We start from the raw sequence: 16,971 nt of genomic DNA on the forward strand, positions 1-16,971 counted from the left end.
TTAAAGTTTTTGAAGAGCTGCCATTTGGAAGAGGTTAGACTTGTTCTCTTTGCCCCAGAGGGCAGAACTAGGAATGGTATGTTACAAAGAAGTTACAGAGAAAGCTTGAGGTAAGGGAAAATGTCCTAACAATTAAAGCTATCCAAAAGTGGGCTGCCCCTGGAGATAGTAGATTTTCCTTCCCTTGAGATCTTTAAGCAAAGATTGGATAAACACTTAGATTGTATGTGTTGTAGAGGGAATCCTATTTCAGGTATGGTTTGACTTGATGACCTCTGAAGTCCCTTCCACCTCTAAAATTATGTGATCCTCCATCATTTTTCCAAAGTGTTTTGAGCTTCCCAAATCCAAAATGTAAGTTCTCTTGATCCAAAACCATGACATTCATTAAGGTGTAACATGTGGTTGAATAATAAACTGGGTTAAGTGCACTCCTTCTGTAGGATTCTCTCTCTCTCTCTCTCTCTCTCACTTGGTTCTTATGCCAGCTAAAATATTGCACTTGTTTTATAGGTGATTTTATTGTGATCTCAATAAAAAAGCACCAAATAAAGTATTCTGTTCAAATGTTGCTCTGCAACATTGCACGACCCCAAAATAGACACTGGCATCCACTCTACTTCTCACTGTTGGCTAACTGACCTGCCCCATAAATAGCTCAGTGTTATGTGATCGGATAGCTACGACTTTAGAAAAGTAAAGTTTGTTTCCTGACACATGGATGTACTATCTGTAGTATTTAAGAAATCTATAGAAAATACTCCAGACCTTAGCTATAGCAGATCAGTTTCCTTAGAGTCTCTGCTGTAGGGCTGCCTGAGGTCCTTTTTACTCTTTCATAACTAAATCCCCTTGGGTGGGCTCTAAAACAAATAGACTTGCCATATATAAAATTCCATTCTGTAGTAAATAGGGGTGTAGTGAGATTCCATTTGAGCTTTTGTACAGGGAAGTAATTTGGTACTTTGCTTTTTGAGGTCTGGACTGATCCAATTTTTGATGATGATTGGGATGTAGACTTTCTGGTAGTGTTGAGATGGAGGCTGTGACAACCTAGGCAAACAAAGGGCACATCCTAATTTTTTGGTAAAGTAGTACATTTTCTAAAATTGAGAAAGTTTTAAAAAATTAATATTTTCCCAATTACATGTAAAAACAATTTTAACATTCATTTTTAAAAATTTTGCCAGCAATTTGATATAGGATTATACATGTACAATCAGGTGAAACATATAAAATTGAAAACATCTTAAAGAATGATATTAATCTGTTTAACTTTTGATCCATTATGTGTTTTCTCGATGTCCTCCCTGACTTTAATTGGAATGTGCTGATAATGATAGTAGCTTTTAAAGTGTTGTAAAGTAGCTGAGCATTGCTTCAGAAATGTCATGGCATTAGACTATGAAGTTGAATCTTGGGGTGTTTTCCCCAAATGTATGCTTTTTGAATGCAGAGTCCCATGTGTTACTGGAGTATGAAAGTTAGCAAGCTATATGATATTTTGTTAGACACCAGGCGTTGGACATTTTCACCCTTCCTTTTCATGAGTTTGCTTTAAAGTAATGCTTTATTACATACACTAAAATCAAAGGATCCCAAACCCCTACCATTGTTTATTATTTCCCTTTATAATGTTGAATTGTCACTTTATTTTGGCAGTATTGGGAGGAGGATCTGAAAGAGTACCTATTAAATAGTGGATATTAAAGATTCTTCTATTCTCTATCTGTACCAAGGGTGCTGCCTTTTGACTAATTCCAAGTTTTATAGAACGAATCCTTTTATTAAGGGGATTTGTTCTGTGAAGTTTGGATTCAGTCAAAGGGCTGCACTTGAGGACCTAGAGGGTCACATGTGACCTTGAGGCTGCAGGTTCCCCACCCCTGCTCTATACTAATGATACTTTTGTTCTTAGGATTTCCTAGACAGCAGCTGCATCAGTCTTGTCAGGCAGCTACTTATGACCACTCTAAGTGACATTAGTGTCAAAGTCTGATAAAGTCCACAATTAATGTTGAAATCTTTTAAAACTGATCACTAGGCCACTAGGAGGGATTATAACCATAATTGCTTTACAGCTTCTCCTACAGTGTTAAGTCTTTTGACAATTTTTAAAAACAACAACAAAAAATCTGGTTGGTTTATTTAGCAGGTTGTGAACCATGGCTATGTGGATCCAAGCACAGCAGCTCCAGGGAGATGCCCTCCACCAGATGCAAGCATTATATGGCCAGCACTTCCCCATCGAGGTGCGGCATTACTTATCCCAGTGGATTGAGAGTCAAGCTTGGTATGTAGGCTAGTTTTTTCTTTTATTTTAATAACTTGGGGTACTTGGTGGGAGTCTATAAATGTTAAGAATCGTGGAAGGTTAATTTAGGCTTTAAAATTCTGTCTTTATGCAGAGAGTGAGAGGAGAGAGGGGTGGTGGATTTGGAATCTTTGGGAATTTTTCTTCCAGGGTACCAGCTAAAAGAATTAGAAAATTATTTTTGTTGTTGAGTCTTTTCAGTTGTGGTCTGACTCTACATGAGCCCATTTCAGGTTTTCTTGGCAAAGATACTGCAGTGGTTTTCCTCCAGCTTGTTTTACAAATGAGGAACTGAGGCAAATAGGGTTAAATGACTTGCCCAGGGTCACACAGCTAGTAAATATCTGAGGTGGGATTTGAACTCAGGTCCTCTTGACTCCAGGGCCAGTGTTCTATCCATTGTACCACATAGCTGCCTGTTAGACCATTATGGCTAGTGAATCTCTACCATCAAGTTATGTTGAGTTCCCAGAGCGTACAAAACATTATATGAGTGCCTGAGTCAGTATATAAAAAAAAAAGTGTAGCCTCCTAATGCGACAGATGAACCTGACAAATGTGTATCCAAAAGAAATTGCAACAAATGTAACCTGCCCTCTCCTTGGTGATGTCAAACAGAAACCTTGGCTGTCAGTGTCACTTTCTGTCAGCCCTAAAATTAGGTATTTCAGGCTTAAAAACAACAGTGAATTGAAATGTTCTTAGAGATTTTAATACAGTCCGTTGTGGTTGCCATATTATGTAGGTGCTTCTGGTCTCTTTCGTTTGACAGGCCTGTGGAAGAACCATTCTCCTTGCTACTGTATACATAGGGTTAGTTGCATTTCAGTGATTGTGCCACTGGATGGATAGAAGTTACATGGTAGCAGATTTCCATTTAGAAAAGTGACATTGAATAACTCCAAAAAGGATAAGTTTTCTGTGCAGCTTAAAATGCCTTGAGCATGAAATCAGCTTTGAGTTCATAAAATCTAAGCATGTCAAATGTACTTGGCTCACTGTCTCTCCTGATTTTTTCACTTAGATGCTTATTTTTAGGGGCAAGGTGTTAATTTTTTTTCATGGGAGGTTATTGGGAAAAGGCAAAGAAACAATAGCAAGTTTCTATTCAAATTTTTAAAGCTCCACTAAGCAGTTTTAGCATATAATCTCAGTATTAAATGACTATTAAAGAATTGTTTTGGGTTCATAATACAGCTTTAGTCTTACATTGTTTGTATGAGTGATCATATCAGTATAAGGATTTTAATCAGAAAATCTCAGGTCCTTCTGGCCTAAATAGGACAAGCAAAACTGTTCACATCACTAAAATGAGTCAATAACTCAGTTTTGAATTGAGGCAAATTAGACTTCTCCTAGTTTTACTCAAAGTCTAAAAAAAAAAAACCATCTCAAGAGTAAGGGGAGCATCAAGCAGGGAGAGGGAGATTCTGCCAAATTCAACATTAATGATGCAGGGTCATTTTTTTATATCTTTCATTCATTTTTATTTAATGCATCTAATAAACTTTTTAAAGTTTGTCTTTCCTTCCTCTTTTTCCCCAGTGTTGATTTTGGTATATTATTTACTGGAGTAAACAGCCAAATCTTTGAGTACCTCTGTTTGCGCCTACATTAGAAAACAGATGCATTGGCTTTAGGGGATGGGCAATGAAATATAGAGCCTGTTTAGCACTAGGTCACTTGTTTGGATCCAGCCCAGGTCAGTTGTGACTGAGAGCTATTTCAGTCTGACAGCTGTTTGGTTCCTTCTGTGAATGGAGTTAGCAATTTTAGTACTGTCTAGCAGCAATTAATCAGAGTTACTAAAATAAACAAACATAATCTGATTCCAAGATCCTGCGCTTTCCCTTTTTTAAAGTAGTTCATTCATTCAGTGTTCACCTACTGTGTGCCAGGCGCTGGGAATACAAAGAACAAAAAAAGAAGGAGCTTCTGCTGTCAATAATAACTTATATTCTCTTTTTGGAAGTAACATCATGTACACACATAAGCAAATAGACAAAATAATTTCTAGAGAGGAGGGAATCAGAGGTAGGCCTCCTGTAGGAGGTGGCATTTGAACTGAACCTCATTCACCATTACTAGAGTATTAACACTGCCCAGCTCTGTAACTTGTGCTATTAGTGACTACCTTTCACAAACATTATGAGTATCTTCTTCCCAGAACGTTCATTTCCAATGCTTAATGGAAACAATACAGAGAAATTGACTTACTGTGTTTATGTTGCTATTCCTTTCCTGTCTCTTCTTGAGAAACTTGATGTCTGATCCCTGGTTCTGACAGAGAAATAAATCACTGAGAGAAGAGGGATGTGCAAGAATGCCTAGAGCCGGTATTCTATTTAGACTCTGGGAAAGTGGTACATTCAGTTGGAGGTATCACTGTGTTTAGTCAAAATTGAGAGGACCATGTGTTTGTCAAAGTTCCAGAACCCTTACTGCCCATAAAGTATAAGGAAATGCTCCTTCTCCCTTCATTTCCAGGAGCAGATAGCACAAGCCCCCCCAGAGCAGACCTATGGGAGAAAGAACAAGGGACAGTGCTTTGTAAAAGGAAAGAAAAGTAAAGGAACTAAACTATACAATCCAGCCAAGGTAATCAGTGAATGAGGATTAGATGAATATAGGCATCCAGTTGATTTACATGGAGCAAGTTTGTGAAAATTTCCTAATTGGGCGCAAAGAGGCAGTTCATTTATTTATTTTTAAAGATATTTTACCATGAGTTGAGGTTGCACTTTAAAATGCACATGTTGAGTGCATATATGTATACACGTATGTGTAATTTTTTTCCCCCCCAGGGACTCAATAGATCTTGATAATCCACAGGAGAACATTAAAGCTACTCAGCTCCTGGAGGGTCTGATCCAGGAGCTACAGAAGAAGGCTGAACACCAAGTTGGGGAAGATGGGTTTTTACTGAAGATCAAGCTAGGGCATTATGCAACTCAGCTGCAGGTAGGTGTGAAATCTGGGTGCAGTTGCTCCTTCCTCCCACGGAAATCTGCTACTTCTTTTAGAGGTCTCATCCCAAAAGGAAATTAGATTTGTTTCTTTATCCCATTGTTTCTTTGTGGCATGTCTAAGAGGTACCAATTGTAAATGGACCCTAGATTTGTTGATGTTTACTCTGTTTAAAAAAGGTTATATGTTTTTGTAATTTACACTGCATACTAGATTGGCATCTACTGATCAGGATGCATATTTGCTTATTAATGTAATTGCATTGTTAAAAATGTTTCCATTATGAGTTCTTTTCAGAACACAATATTGGAGGTGTGAGGATGCTTTTCACTAATAAAAATTTGACCTTTCTCAGAGGGTAAATAGAGCTCTGTAACCTAGACAAGGCCTACTTGGTATTTGCTGTTTGATTCTTCCTTTTAAAAAAATTATTTATTTATTTATTTTTAGTTTACAACACTCCGTTCCACAAGTTTTTCAGTTCCAAATTTTCTCCCCCTCTCTCTCCTTCCCCCTCCCCCAAGACAGTATGCAATCTGATATAGGTTCTACGTATACTTTCACATTAAACTTCTTTTCCAATAATCAAATTGTAAAGAAGAATTATAACCAATGAAATGAACCATGAGAAAGATGTAACAAAACCAAAAATAAACTTTTTTAAAAAGAGAGCAAATAGTTTGCTTCAATCTGGATTCAGATTCCGTAATTCTTTCTCTGGATGTGGATAGCCTTTTCCATCATGAGACTTTTGGAGCTATCTTAAAACCTTGCATTATTGAGAGGAGCCAAGTCTATCAAAGTTAATTATCACAGAAGCATTGTTTCTGTGGTTGTGTACAATGTTCTTCTCCCTTCATCATCATCAGATCATATAAGACTCTAAAGATTCTTTTGAAGTCCATCTGCTCCTCATTTCTTATAGCACAATAGTATTCCATTATATTCATATACCACAATTTGTTTAGCCATCCCCAGTTGATGGGCATCTCCTTGATTTCCAATTCCTTGCCACCACAAAAGAGCTGATATAAATATTTTTATACATACAGCTCCTTTTCCCCCTTCTTGGATCTCTTTGGGATATAGCCCTAGAGGTGATATTGCTGGGTCAAAGGGTGTATGCACATTTTTATAGCCCTTTGGGCATAGTTCCAAATTGCTCTCCAGAATGGTTGGATCAGTTCACAACTCCACCAACAATGCAGTAGTGTTCCAGTTTTCCCATATCTTCTCCAGCATTTCTCATTTTCCTATTTTGACCTGTTAGTCAATCTGACAGAAGAGATGTGGTACCTGGGAGTTGTTTTGATTTGAATTTCTCTAATCAATAGTGACTTAGAACATTTTTTCATATGACTATAGATAGCTTTAGTTTCTTCCTCTGAAAACTCATTCCCATTCATATCCTTTGACCATTTATCAATTGGGGAATGATTTGTATTCTTATAAATTTGACTCAGTTCCCTGTATATTTTAGAAATGACGCCTTTGTCAGAGACACTGGTTGTAAAAATTCTTTACCATTTTTCTGCTTCCCTCCTAATCTTGGTTGCATTGGCTTTGTTTGTACAAAAATTTTTCAATTTAACATAATCAAAATTATCCATTTTGCATTTTGTAATGCTCTGTATCTCTTGTTTAGTCATAAACTCTTCCCTTCTCCATAAGTCTGACAGGTAGACTATTCCCTTCTCTCCAAAATTGCTTATAGTAATCAGCCTTTATATCTAAGTCATGAGTCCATTTTGACTTTATTTGGGTATATGGGGTAAGATATTGGTCTGTGCCCAATTTCTGCCATACTGTTTTCTAGTTTTCCGAGCAGTTTTTGTGAAATAGTGAGTTCTTATCCCAGAAGCTGAACTCTTTAGGTTTATCAAAGAGTAGATTGCTATACTCATTGACTACTACGTCTTGTGTATCTAACCAATTCCACTGATCCACCACTCTATTTCTTAGCCAGTACCAAGTAGTTTTGATGATTGCTGCTTTACAGTACAGTTTTAGATGTGGTATGGGTAGGCCACCTCCCCTAGCATTTCTTTTCATTAACTCCCTTGATATTCTGGATCTTTTGTTCTTCCAGGTAAACTTTGTTATTATTTTTACCTAGCTCTATGAAATAATTTTTTGGTAGCATGATTGGTATGGCACTGAATAAGTATGCTGTTTGATTCTTTCAGAGCACGTATGACCGCTGCCCCATGGAGCTGGTCCGATGCATCCGGCACATATTATACAATGAACAGAGGCTGGTCCGAGAAGCTACCAACGTGAGTGTCCCAGAGGGCTCTGAAAGAGCATCCTCTCTCTTCAGACTCTCTTTGCACAGAGTGAATTTCTCTTATGCACAGAAGACCGTCCCAAGGGCTACTGAGGGGATACCAAAGAAGTAGCAAACATGGTTCATGACCCCAAATAACTTACCGTCTGATAGAAGACATTGGACACCCCTTTGTCAGTGATGTGATTTTATGATAAAGCATCATAAACGGGTAAATGAATACAGTTCAAAGAGAGTGAGAAATGCTGAGGCATAAGTTTTGATGAATAGGGTGATGGGGTGCTTGAAGGTGCTAGCAGGGATTCTGAGGCAGTCCTTTTGAAAACCTATCTTAAATTTTTGTTGATACTTTTTGGTTTTGTATCACCTTCATTTCTGAATATATGCTTCCCTTTACCATCCCCTAACCTGTGGACCATCCCCAGGAAGAGAAGGGGAAAAAGTCAGCCAGCAAGCATTTATTAAACAATTACTATTTTCCAGGCTCTGTGCTAAATGTTAGTGATACAAAGAAAGAAAAACACCCCACAGTTCCTGCTCTCAAGGAGCTCCCACTCTAATAGGAAAAGAAAAAAAGCAGTTTAGCAAAACTGACCAGTGCATAATTATACCTGATAGTACAGAAAAATGTTACATTCCCCCACCTCCCCACTCCTTCTCTCATCATATACCTTCTCTGAGAGAAGCTGCTGTCCCTGGGCAGATCTGATGTAGGCTGAGTAAGAATTAGGCTTGATTGCCAGTTGTTCTCTGTGAGGGATGAAGATGATACTGTTTTTGGAGATATTGAGGATTCCAAATCCTTTCCATGTGAGGGTCATATCAATTAGTAGTGGGTTGGAAGATAAGCTGGTTGATACAGAGCAAAATGTCTTGATGGAAACCACTGGGTGGTTGGTGCTATGGAAACCTGGCCACATTAGCCTTGTTAAGTCAGTGGGTGTGTGGGGAGAAGAGGAGCTGAAGTCTCTTTGGGAGACTGTGTCATCTAGATGACTGGAACATTTTCTTCCATAGCAAGGGAGAAAGAGCTGAGTGATTTACTCAGGTGGGGGTCTGCCTGCGTAGTCTGGAAGCAGGAGTCCTCATTGTTGGTGAAAATCCCCAAATGATCCTCTGGGATAATCCCTCTTCTTATGCCCTTTAGAGAGCCCACTGAGGATTTCCTCAGGGGAGGCTAGGCCTAAAACAAACCAAGATTCCTTTTTCTTCAGAGCTGTGCCCTATGAGAGTCTCCTAGTCTTCCTAGAAGACTTTTTTCCCTTTCTGTAGCCCTTATGGTAATTGTCTTGTCCTTGTGGCTAAAGGCTTGGAGTCTATGGAGTGTACCCCAGAAGCCCATTGGCTGTGTCTGAGGCCTCAGGGCCCCTCTGGCCATGTGACCCTGCTGCCTTTTCCCTTGCCTCCCTGTGTGCAGTGTAGTTCTCCAGCTGGGAACCTGGCTGATGCTATGTCCCAGAAACACCTGCAGATCAACCAGACATTTGAGGAGCTGCGACTGGTCACTCAGGACACAGAGAATGAGCTGAAGAAGCTGCAGCAGACTCAGGAGTATTTCATCATCCAATACCAGGAGAGCCTCAGAAACCAGGGTGAGGCCAGTGGGGCTGGAGTCAAGGCTGGGGTTGAAGGTGGGGCCAGAAGCACCAAGGGAGCTCAGGCTTGGAAAGAAAAATGGGGCTCCTGGTTTGGGGCATTGGTCTTGGGCTGGGGCTGCCAGGGAACCCCATCCCTGAGAAATGCAGAGCACAATAGCAAAGGAGCTAAAGAAGAAGGGAGGGACCTGATCTCTCCCCTCACCCAGCTCCTACTCCATTGGGGAAACAGGTTCCACTCTCAGACAGCTCCCAGTCTAAGTACCATACCAGCCACTTCTGTGACCACAGCAGATGCTTTAAAATGCCCTATCAACTCAGCCCCACCCCCCAACCCCAACAGGAAACACATGTGAATGTTCCTTAGGACACAGACATACCAGGGTCTGCCCAACCAGGGATGGTGATGAGAGTTTGTGGGAGGCCTTGATTCAGGAAGGCTTCCAGGAGTAGGTGTCTGTGAAGCAGCTCAGTGCTCCCAGCTGAGAGCAGGGGATAGTGTCTGCCTTGTGCCCAGGATGCAGCAGTCTTCAGAGCAGAAGAGCCAGGCCAGGGCTCTCCATGGAAGAAACCAGTTGTGGGGCTCCAGGAGCTCCCTCTCCTGGCCTTCCAGGAGCCTATTCTCTTAGGCTGGAGTCTGGCCTTGTCCCAGGGGGAGCCAGACAGGCATGCTGTCAGAAAGGCCAAGCTCAAGTGCCTGGGCTGGGAGCACAGTTGGAGGCAGCCTGAGCATGAGCACCCTCTCTCCATGAGAGGCTGGCCTGAGACCAGACAGCTTCCTCTCACTTTGCACCTTCAGTGGGATCAAGGCATTCTGGTGCCTGTCTTCTGACTCTTGACCACACGCACACACACTCGCATCGTCCCTCATCACATTCCTCATCTGGAAGAAGCTGCCATCCCCAGGCAGAGGGGAGGGAGTGTGGAGTAGAAAGTGGGCCCCTATTGTCCATTGATGTATTTGAGGGACAAAGATGAGGCTGTTTCTGGATAGGTGGAAGACCTCGTGCCTCCCTCATGTAGAGGCACTGATGGGCCTGGCTGAACAAGATGCTGGTTGGTGTTGGAGAGGAGACTGAAAGTAGGAGGGGATGGCTCAGAGGGGTCTCTCCCCTTTTTTGGAGGGGAAGGTATCCCTCATTGTGGGCCTTTTTGCCTCCTGATCAGAAGGTGCCTGGGTCCCCAAAACTTCCTGTGTGAAGTCTAAGGGGGAATGTCCTGGTGTGTTCCTTACCCCCACAGCTCAGTTCTCCCAGCTGTCACAGTTGAGTCCCCAGGAACGCTTGACAAGGGAAACAGCACTTCAGCAGAAGCAGGTGTCCCTGGAGGCCTGGCTGCAGCGTGAGGCCCAGACTCTCCAGCAGTACCGTGTGGTGAGCTCCTTCCTTTCCACTCTGTCCTGGGCAGAACTGATGAGGTTTGAGAGGTGGGGAGTGTTCTCAGGTGGGCAGCAATATCCTGATCTCTTCTGGGGGGAGCTGAGTCAAAGAGCCAGGCAGGGTGGCTAAAATGGATTCCTTTGTCTGAGAGGGAAATCTGGTCTGGGGAAGCTGGGGTAAGAGAAGTGAGTAAGCCATGTGAGAAAAGGCCTTCCCTGTCATTTTCCTCTTTGTTAAATGGAGCAGAGATAGGCTGTGCTCTGAGCCCTCCAGGGGACCTGGCCTTTGCCCCTTGGACTCAGAACACCTGGGTTCTAATCCCAGCTCTGCCACTTACTACTAGTCCCTGTGGGGACTGGAGCTGGACCTCTCTGTACTTGTCCGTGCATTGGTCCATTGAGGGGGTTGGCCAGAAGAGCTGTAAGGTGCCTCCCAGCTCTGTGTCTCTGATCCAGTGATCTTGGCAGGAGCTGGCAGAGAAACACCAGAAGACCCTCCAGCTGCTCCGGAAGCAGCAAACTATCATTCTGGATGATGAGCTGATCCAGTGGAAGAGAAGGCAGCAACTGGCTGGGAATGGAGGGCCTCCAGAGGGCAGCCTGGACGTTCTACAGTCTTGGTATGTGAGGGAAGGAACTTGGGGCTGAATGAGTCTTTGGAGACAAGGCTTTTGGTTTTGGGGCTCTGGCCTCAGGGCTAGTCCTGGGGACATGAGGCTCTGGGGCTCTCCACCAGAGTGAAGGGTTAGGGAAGGTGGCTGAAGCCAAGCACAGCCCCCACCCCAGCCCAGTCCTCCACTGTGACTTTCCTTGGTCCCTTCCCATGGTTGGAGAGGAAGTCCCTATCTAGCATGGGCTATCCCTCCCTAGGCCAGTATTGGGTCAGCCTGTGTCCTGGACAGTTTAACCCATTCCCTTTGTGTTGCCCTGTGGGCCTCCACACCCAGGTGTGAGAAGTTGGCTGAGATCATCTGGCAGAACCGGCAGCAGATCAGGAGGGCTGAGCATCTTTGTCAGCAGTTGCCTATCCCTGGACCCGTGGAGGAGATGCTGACTGAGCTCAATGCCACCATCACAGATATCATCTCTGCTTTGGTGACCAGGTGACTGCTCCAAGCTTCCTTTAATCTTGAGCCAGCCCCAGCCTTGGAGAGCAAGGGAAAGTTCTGGGGATCACTGAGCTTGGGGCCTCTGGCTGTCCTGTCTTGTGCTCTTCTTTCTCTTGGACTCTTGCTTCTCAGGCTGCTTTGGACTGAGCTTGCCTGGCTCTCACTCCCAACAGACAGTGTGCTGGAGAGAGATTGCTGTCTCTGCTTCTGAGAGAACTCCCAAAGAACAGAGGCCCCACCTTCCCTTGTTCCCCCCATCCAGTGATCCCTAGCTCCTTTTGGCCTTCTAACTTAGGTTGCTTCCCATCCCTGTCGTGTTCTAATTCTCACTATCCTTCTTTTGGATAAGAGTAGGATCATTCATCTTTTACAGCTACAGTCTTCTTAGGGGAGACCCACCCATCCCTAGAAATTTAAAGGGCGCAAGGCCATCTCTAGTCCACCTAGCTGATTGACCTCCAGACCATGAGAAGCATCTCTAGTGATTCCCTGTCTGCTGCTTCAGACTGGGGGCAGGGGGAACTGCCTCATGGGAAGGGATGATGTCACCTGGTGTCAGCAGCCTCCTGGATGTCTGGTTCTTTGTCTTCCTTCCAGCACCTTCATCATTGAGAAGCAGCCCCCTCAGGTCCTGAAGACACAGACCAAGTTTGCAGCTACAGTGCGTCTCCTGGTGGGTGGGAAATTGAATGTGCACATGAACCCTCCTCAAGTGAAGGCCACCATCATCAGTGAGCAGCAGGCCAAGTCTTTGCTGAAGAACGAGAACACTCGAAAGTAATGATGGATGCCTTTCCTTCCTGTCTGCTGCTTCCCCTGGGGGTCTTGGGCTTTAAGTAGGAGAGGTCTGGATATTAGCCATCTCCCCGACGATGCCTTGTCTCTCTTCTGTCCTCCTAAATAGAGAAAAGAAAGGGGCATCTGTTAAGGTGCTGTTACTTTATCCTTTAGCCATTCATTTAGACTTTCCTCTCCTTCCCTGTGTCATTGCTGTCTTTGAGCCAATCTCTGTTTCATCCCACTTTTCTTTCTCAGACTGTCCACTAGAGTGAGATAAGTCTTTACTTTATCCCTCCCCTAGCTTAATTTCCAGACTTGCGCCTTGACCCTTAAGGCTTGTGAGTCCTTGAGATTGGTTTGTGACGGGGCATCTCTTGTTTGCAGTGATTACAGCGGTGAGATATTGAACAATTGCTGCGTGATGGAGTATCACCAGGCAACTGGCACCCTCAGTGCGCACTTCAGGAATATGGTGAGGAGAGAAGGAAGGATGGGGGGGATGAGATTGGTTGATTTCAATGAAATCTTGGACTGTGTTGTCATCTCATTTCTTCTTTTTGCAGTCCCTAAAACGCATCAAGAGGTCTGACCGTCGTGGTGCAGAATCAGTAACAGAAGAGAAATTTACAATCCTGTTTGAGTCGCAGTTCAGTGTTGGTGGGAATGAGCTGGTTTTTCAGGTCAAGGTAAAAAAAATCTCCCTCCAACAGTGTTGAATCAATCACTTCTGAGTACCAGACAGTTGTCTTTTCCCCAGTACTTTGGTCACCCCTTTCCTTTTACTATTGAGGCATAGAACATGGTGAGATTACCTCAGCGACCCAATCGAGAGCTCACTCAGAAGATAGTAACAAGGCAAGCAATAAGGTGCCATAAGTAGGATCGAAGCAAAACAGCAGATGTAGCATGAAACATTTCCCAGGCCAATTAATATGTGAACTTGAGTGCTTGCTGCAGGTAATTTTAGGTGCTTGTTATGTGATTCTTATCTAAAGGACCATTTCAAGTTTCTCCTTGTGTGTAAAACCTTGAGAAACTATATTCTTTGGTAGCTTCTAAGTTGTATCCCATTTCAGAAATGCCTGTAGCCCCTCATGTTTATGTCAGAGCTAGGTAAAATCATAGTCTTTCCTGGAATAGTCCAGATGCTGTGTTCAAAGATTGTGGCTGCCTAGAGTTAAGGTGAGCATTAGGGTGTTGAGATTTGTTAGTCAGAGAAGGAAGGAGAGAATATAATAGTTGTGGATTCTGAAATTTTTTGCTTGTTGCCTCTAGACCCTCTCCCTCCCTGTGGTGGTGATCGTTCATGGTAGCCAAGATAACAATGCTACAGCCACTGTTCTCTGGGACAATGCTTTTGCAGAACCTGTGAGTATTTTCTTCTGATTTGTCCATGTCTTATAATGTCATCAGACTGATGACTTGAATCTCTTTGAGGAAATGGCTCCTGTTCCAATTAGAGGAATGCAGTATTCTTTTTTAAAAATTATTTTATTTCATTAACTATTTCCCGTTTATGGAATGTAGTATTCTTTTTTTTTAATTTATTTAACATATTTAGTTTTCAGCATTGATTTTCACAAGAGTTTGAATTACAAATTTTCTCCCCGTTTCTACCCTCCCTCCTACTCCAAGATGATGTATATTCTGGTTGCCCTGTTCCCCATGCAGCCCTTCCTTCTGTCACCCCACTCCCCTCCCATCCCCTTTTCCCTTCCTTTCTTGTAGGGCAAGATAAATTTCTACGCCCCATTGCCTGTGTATCTTATTTTTCAGTTGCATGCAAAAACTTTTTTTTTTTGAACATCTGATTTTAAAACTTTGAGTTCCAAATTCTCTCCCCTCTTCCCTTCCCACCCACCCTCCCTAAGAAGTCAAGCAATTCAACATAGGCCACATGTGTATCATTATGTATAACCCTTCCACAATACTCATGTTGTGTAAGACTAAGTATATTTTGCTCCTTCCCAACCCATCCCCCTTTATTGAATTTTCTCCCTTGACCCTATCCTCTTTCCAAAGTGTTTGTTTTTGATTACCTCCACCCCAATCTGCCCTCCCCTCCATCATCCCCCCTTTTTTTAATCTTCTTCCCTCTTCTTTCCTGTGGGGTAAGATACCCAATTGAGTATGTATGATATTACCTCCTCAGGCCAGATTTGATGAGAGCAAGATTCACTCATTCCCCCTTCACCTGCCCTCTCCCCTCTTCCCACAGAACTGCTTCCTCTTGCCACCTTTATTCGAGATAATCCACCCCATTCTATCTCTCCCTATCTCTCTCTCTCAATATATTCCTCTCTCATCCCTTAATTCCATTTTATTTCTTTTAGGTATCTTCCCTTCATCTTCAACTCACCCTGTGCCCTTTCTCTCTCTCTCTCTCTCTCTCTGTGTGTATATATATATATATATATATATATATATATATATATATATGCCTATTCCTTTCAGCTACTATGATATTGAGGTCTCATGAATCATACACATCATCTTTCTATGAAGGAATGTAAACAAAACAGTTCAACTTTAGTAAGTCCCTTATGATTTCTCTCTCTTGTTTACCTTTTCATGCTTCTCTTGATTCTTGTGTTTGAAAGTCAAATTTTCTATTCAGCTCTGGTCTTTTCACTGAGAAAGCTTGAAAGTCCTCTATTTTATTGAAAATCCATATTTCACCTTGGAGCATGATACTCAGTTTTGCTGGGTAGGTGATTCTAGGTTTTAATCCTAGCTCCATTGACCTCCGGAATATCGTATTCCAAGCCCTTCGATCTCTTAATGTAGAAGCTGCCAGATCTTGGATTATTCTGATTGTGTTTCCACAATACTCAAATTGTGTCTTTCTGGCTGCTTGCAGTATTTTCTCCTTGATCTGGGAGCTCTGGAATTTGGTGACAATATTCCTAGGAGATTTCTTTTTGGGATCTATTTGAGGAGGCAATCGATGGATTCTTTCAATTTCTATTTTGCCCTGTGGCTCTAGAATATCAGGGCAGTTCTCCTTGATAATTTCTTGAAAGATGATATCTAGGCTCTTTTTTTGATCATGGCTTTCAGGTAGTCCAATAATTTTTAAATTATCTCTCCTGGCTCTATTTTCCAGGTCAGTGGTTTTTCCAAGGAGATATTTCACATTGTCTTGCATTTTTTCATTCCTTTGGTTCTGTATTATAGTATCTTGATTTCTCATAAAGTCACTAGCTTCCACTTGCTCCAATCTGATTTTTAAGGTAGTATTTTCTTCAGTGGTCTTTTAGACCTCCTTTTCCATTTGGCTAATTCTGCCTTTCAAGGCCTTCTTCTCCTCATTGGCTTTTTGGAGCTCTTTTGCCATTTGAGTTAGTCTGTTTTTTAAGGTGTTGTTTTCTTCAGTGTATTTTTCAGTATTTTTTTGGGTCTCCTTTAGCAAGTCATTGACTTATTTTTCATGGTTTTCTCGCATCCTTCTCATTTCTCTTCCCAATTTTTCCTCTACTTCTCTAACTTGCTTTTCCAAATCCTTTTTGAGCTCTTCCATGGCCTGGGACCAGTTCATGTTTTTCTTGGAGGCTTTTGTTGTAGGCTCTATGACTTTGTTGTCTTCTTTAGGCTGTATGTTTTGGTCTTCTTTGTCACCAAAGAAAGAATCCAAAGTCTGAGACTGAATCTGGGTGTGTTTTCGCTGCCTGGCCATATTCCCAACCAACTAACTTGACCCTTGAGTTTTTCAGTGGGGTATGACTGCTTGTAGACTAAAGAGTTCTATGTTCCACCTTTGGGGGGGATGCGCCAGCTCTGTCACACCAGCACTCCTCCTTCCCCAAGAACCCCCAACCCGGACTGGGCTTAGATCTTCAGCAGGCTGTGCACTCCTGCTCTGATCTGCTGCTTAATTCCTCCTGCCAGGTGGGCCTGGGGCCGGAAGCAACAGCAGCTGTAGTTGCCCCACCTCCGCTGCCCCAGGGGCGGTGGCGGAACCTCGAACTCCTTCCACTCCCACAGCTTTTCCCCCTAGCCTTCTCCGCTGTCTTTGGTGTTTGTGGGTTGAGAAGTCTGGTAACTGCCACAGCGCACTGATTCAGGGTGCTAGGGCCCGCTCTGCCTGGCTCCTGGTCTGGTTGGTCTGAGCCGCTCACGCTGGGCTCTGCTCTGCTCCCAGCTCCGTGTGGGATAGACCTCACCCAGAGACCATCCAGGCTGTCCTGGGCTGGAGCCCTGCTTCCCTCTGCTGTTCTGTGGGTTCTGCAGTTCTAGAATTGGTTCAGAGCCATTTTTTATAGGTTTTTGGAGGGACTCGGCAGGGAGCTCACGCTAGTCCCTGCTTTTCAGCTGCCATCTTGGCTCCCGGAATGTAGTATTCTTGATGAAGCCTGAAACTAGAAGTTGGAGATGACTTTTGTGTTCCTTTTTTAAAAAAGTATTTATTGCTTTCATTTGCTTTGACATTATTTATATTTCTCAGTATGCTTCACTCCCCCTTCTAGTGAGCCATTCCCTATAATGCAGAATAAAAAAGAGAGGGGAAATAACAGTTCAGCCAAACAGCTAGCACTAGGTTT

The 16,971-nt window shown here is 42.9% G+C and overlaps 1 protein-coding gene across 5 annotated transcripts in view; it reads left to right on the forward strand.

Moving 5' to 3' along the window:
* LOC118845877 (signal transducer and activator of transcription 5B) overlaps positions 1–16,971 on the forward strand; it is a 76,912-nt gene that overhangs the window by 45,167 nt on the left and 14,774 nt on the right. For 3 of the 5 annotated variants that reach the window (XM_036753961.1, XM_036753963.1, XM_036753960.1), the window contains exons 2-12: positions 2,153–2,293; positions 5,119–5,275; positions 7,468–7,557; positions 8,986–9,160; positions 10,406–10,536; positions 11,010–11,161; positions 11,489–11,644; positions 12,248–12,427; positions 12,815–12,902; positions 12,994–13,116; positions 13,706–13,798. In XM_036753961.1, the coding sequence (XP_036609856.1) occupies positions 2,166–2,293; positions 5,119–5,275; positions 7,468–7,557; positions 8,986–9,160; positions 10,406–10,536; positions 11,010–11,161; positions 11,489–11,644; positions 12,248–12,427; positions 12,815–12,902; positions 12,994–13,116; positions 13,706–13,798 (1,473 nt within the window). In that variant the 5' untranslated portion in view covers positions 2,153–2,165. The remainder of the gene's footprint in view (positions 1–2,152; positions 2,294–5,118; positions 5,276–7,467; positions 7,558–8,985; positions 9,161–10,405; positions 10,537–11,009; positions 11,162–11,488; positions 11,645–12,247; positions 12,428–12,814; positions 12,903–12,993; positions 13,117–13,705; positions 13,799–16,971) is intronic. The other 2 variants (XM_036753964.1, XM_036753962.1) reach the window with 1 other exon arrangement.

The sequence above is a fragment of the Trichosurus vulpecula genome, chromosome 4, assembly GCF_011100635.1.
Source record: "Trichosurus vulpecula isolate mTriVul1 chromosome 4, mTriVul1.pri, whole genome shotgun sequence".
NCBI lineage: Eukaryota > Metazoa > Chordata > Mammalia > Diprotodontia > Phalangeridae > Trichosurus > Trichosurus vulpecula.